The following is an 826-nucleotide window of genomic DNA, read 5'->3' as shown; positions in this document are numbered from 1 at the left end:
GTAAGTAGAAACTGAAAAAAATCTGTAGTATGTATGTGTGCGTGTATATACATACACATGAGGGGGCGTGCTGAAAGGAAATACTGGAGGATCTGTTAATTATGATTTTATTCAACATAATCTCTCAGAATCACACACTGTAGTAGTCCTTCAGTTTTTCTAAGCCCTGTAAAAGAACTCGAAATGTTGGGCCTCCTACCTGGCCTTTCATGATACCCTTAAATCCAGGAACTTTTCAGCAACCCTTTGTGTGTGTGTGTGTGTGTGTGTATATATATATATATTATATAAGCATGTGAGCATGTGTGTACCTATATGTCTGTGTTTGTCATCCACTACCACTTGACAACTGGTGATGTGTCTATGTCCCTGTGACTTAGCAATTTGGATAAAGAGACTGATAGAATAAGAACCAGGTTTAAAAATAAAAATAAGCACAGGGTTTGATTTGCATGACTAAAATTCTTCAAATCAGTGCCCCAGCATGGCCACAGTCTACTGACCGAAGCACATAAAAGATAAAAGGTAGAGATTGAGACAGGAACAAGCAAAGGGAAAGAGAAATGGAAAAGAAGTCAAGAGAAAGGAGAATGCAGGAAAGGGAGAGAATAAAAGTATATTTATTTATGTCACTTCAATATGGCTGTTCTGACTGTCTTAAAAACATAACTGAGAAATTATAATCAATACATTTGGACATGCAGCAAGAAGAAAGTACTTACTTCTTCATCTTCCGGCTGTAAATTATAACATAAAACGATGTGATTGTTGTTAAAATTATTGTAGTCTTCATCAACATTTTATTTATATATATATATATATATAT

General features: G+C 34.9%; 1 protein-coding gene across 3 annotated transcripts in view; it reads right to left on the bottom strand.

The window, feature by feature from the left end:
* Positions 1-826, bottom strand: part of LOC106872620 (dTDP-glucose 4,6-dehydratase) — a 118,039-nt gene that overhangs the window by 26,196 nt on the left and 91,017 nt on the right. For 2 of the 3 annotated variants that reach the window (XM_052972675.1, XM_052972676.1), the window contains exon 7: positions 723-737. The exons of the other annotated variant lie outside the window; for it this stretch is intronic. In XM_052972675.1, the coding sequence (XP_052828635.1) occupies positions 723-737 (15 nt within the window). The remainder of the gene's footprint in view (positions 1-722; positions 738-826) is intronic. 3 annotated transcript variants of the gene reach the window in all.

This window comes from Octopus bimaculoides, chromosome 14 (assembly GCF_001194135.2).
Source record: "Octopus bimaculoides isolate UCB-OBI-ISO-001 chromosome 14, ASM119413v2, whole genome shotgun sequence".
Lineage (NCBI taxonomy): Eukaryota > Metazoa > Mollusca > Cephalopoda > Octopoda > Octopodidae > Octopus > Octopus bimaculoides.
The sequence above is the reverse complement of the archived record's forward strand: the minus strand, read 5'-3'. Positions and strand labels throughout refer to the sequence as shown.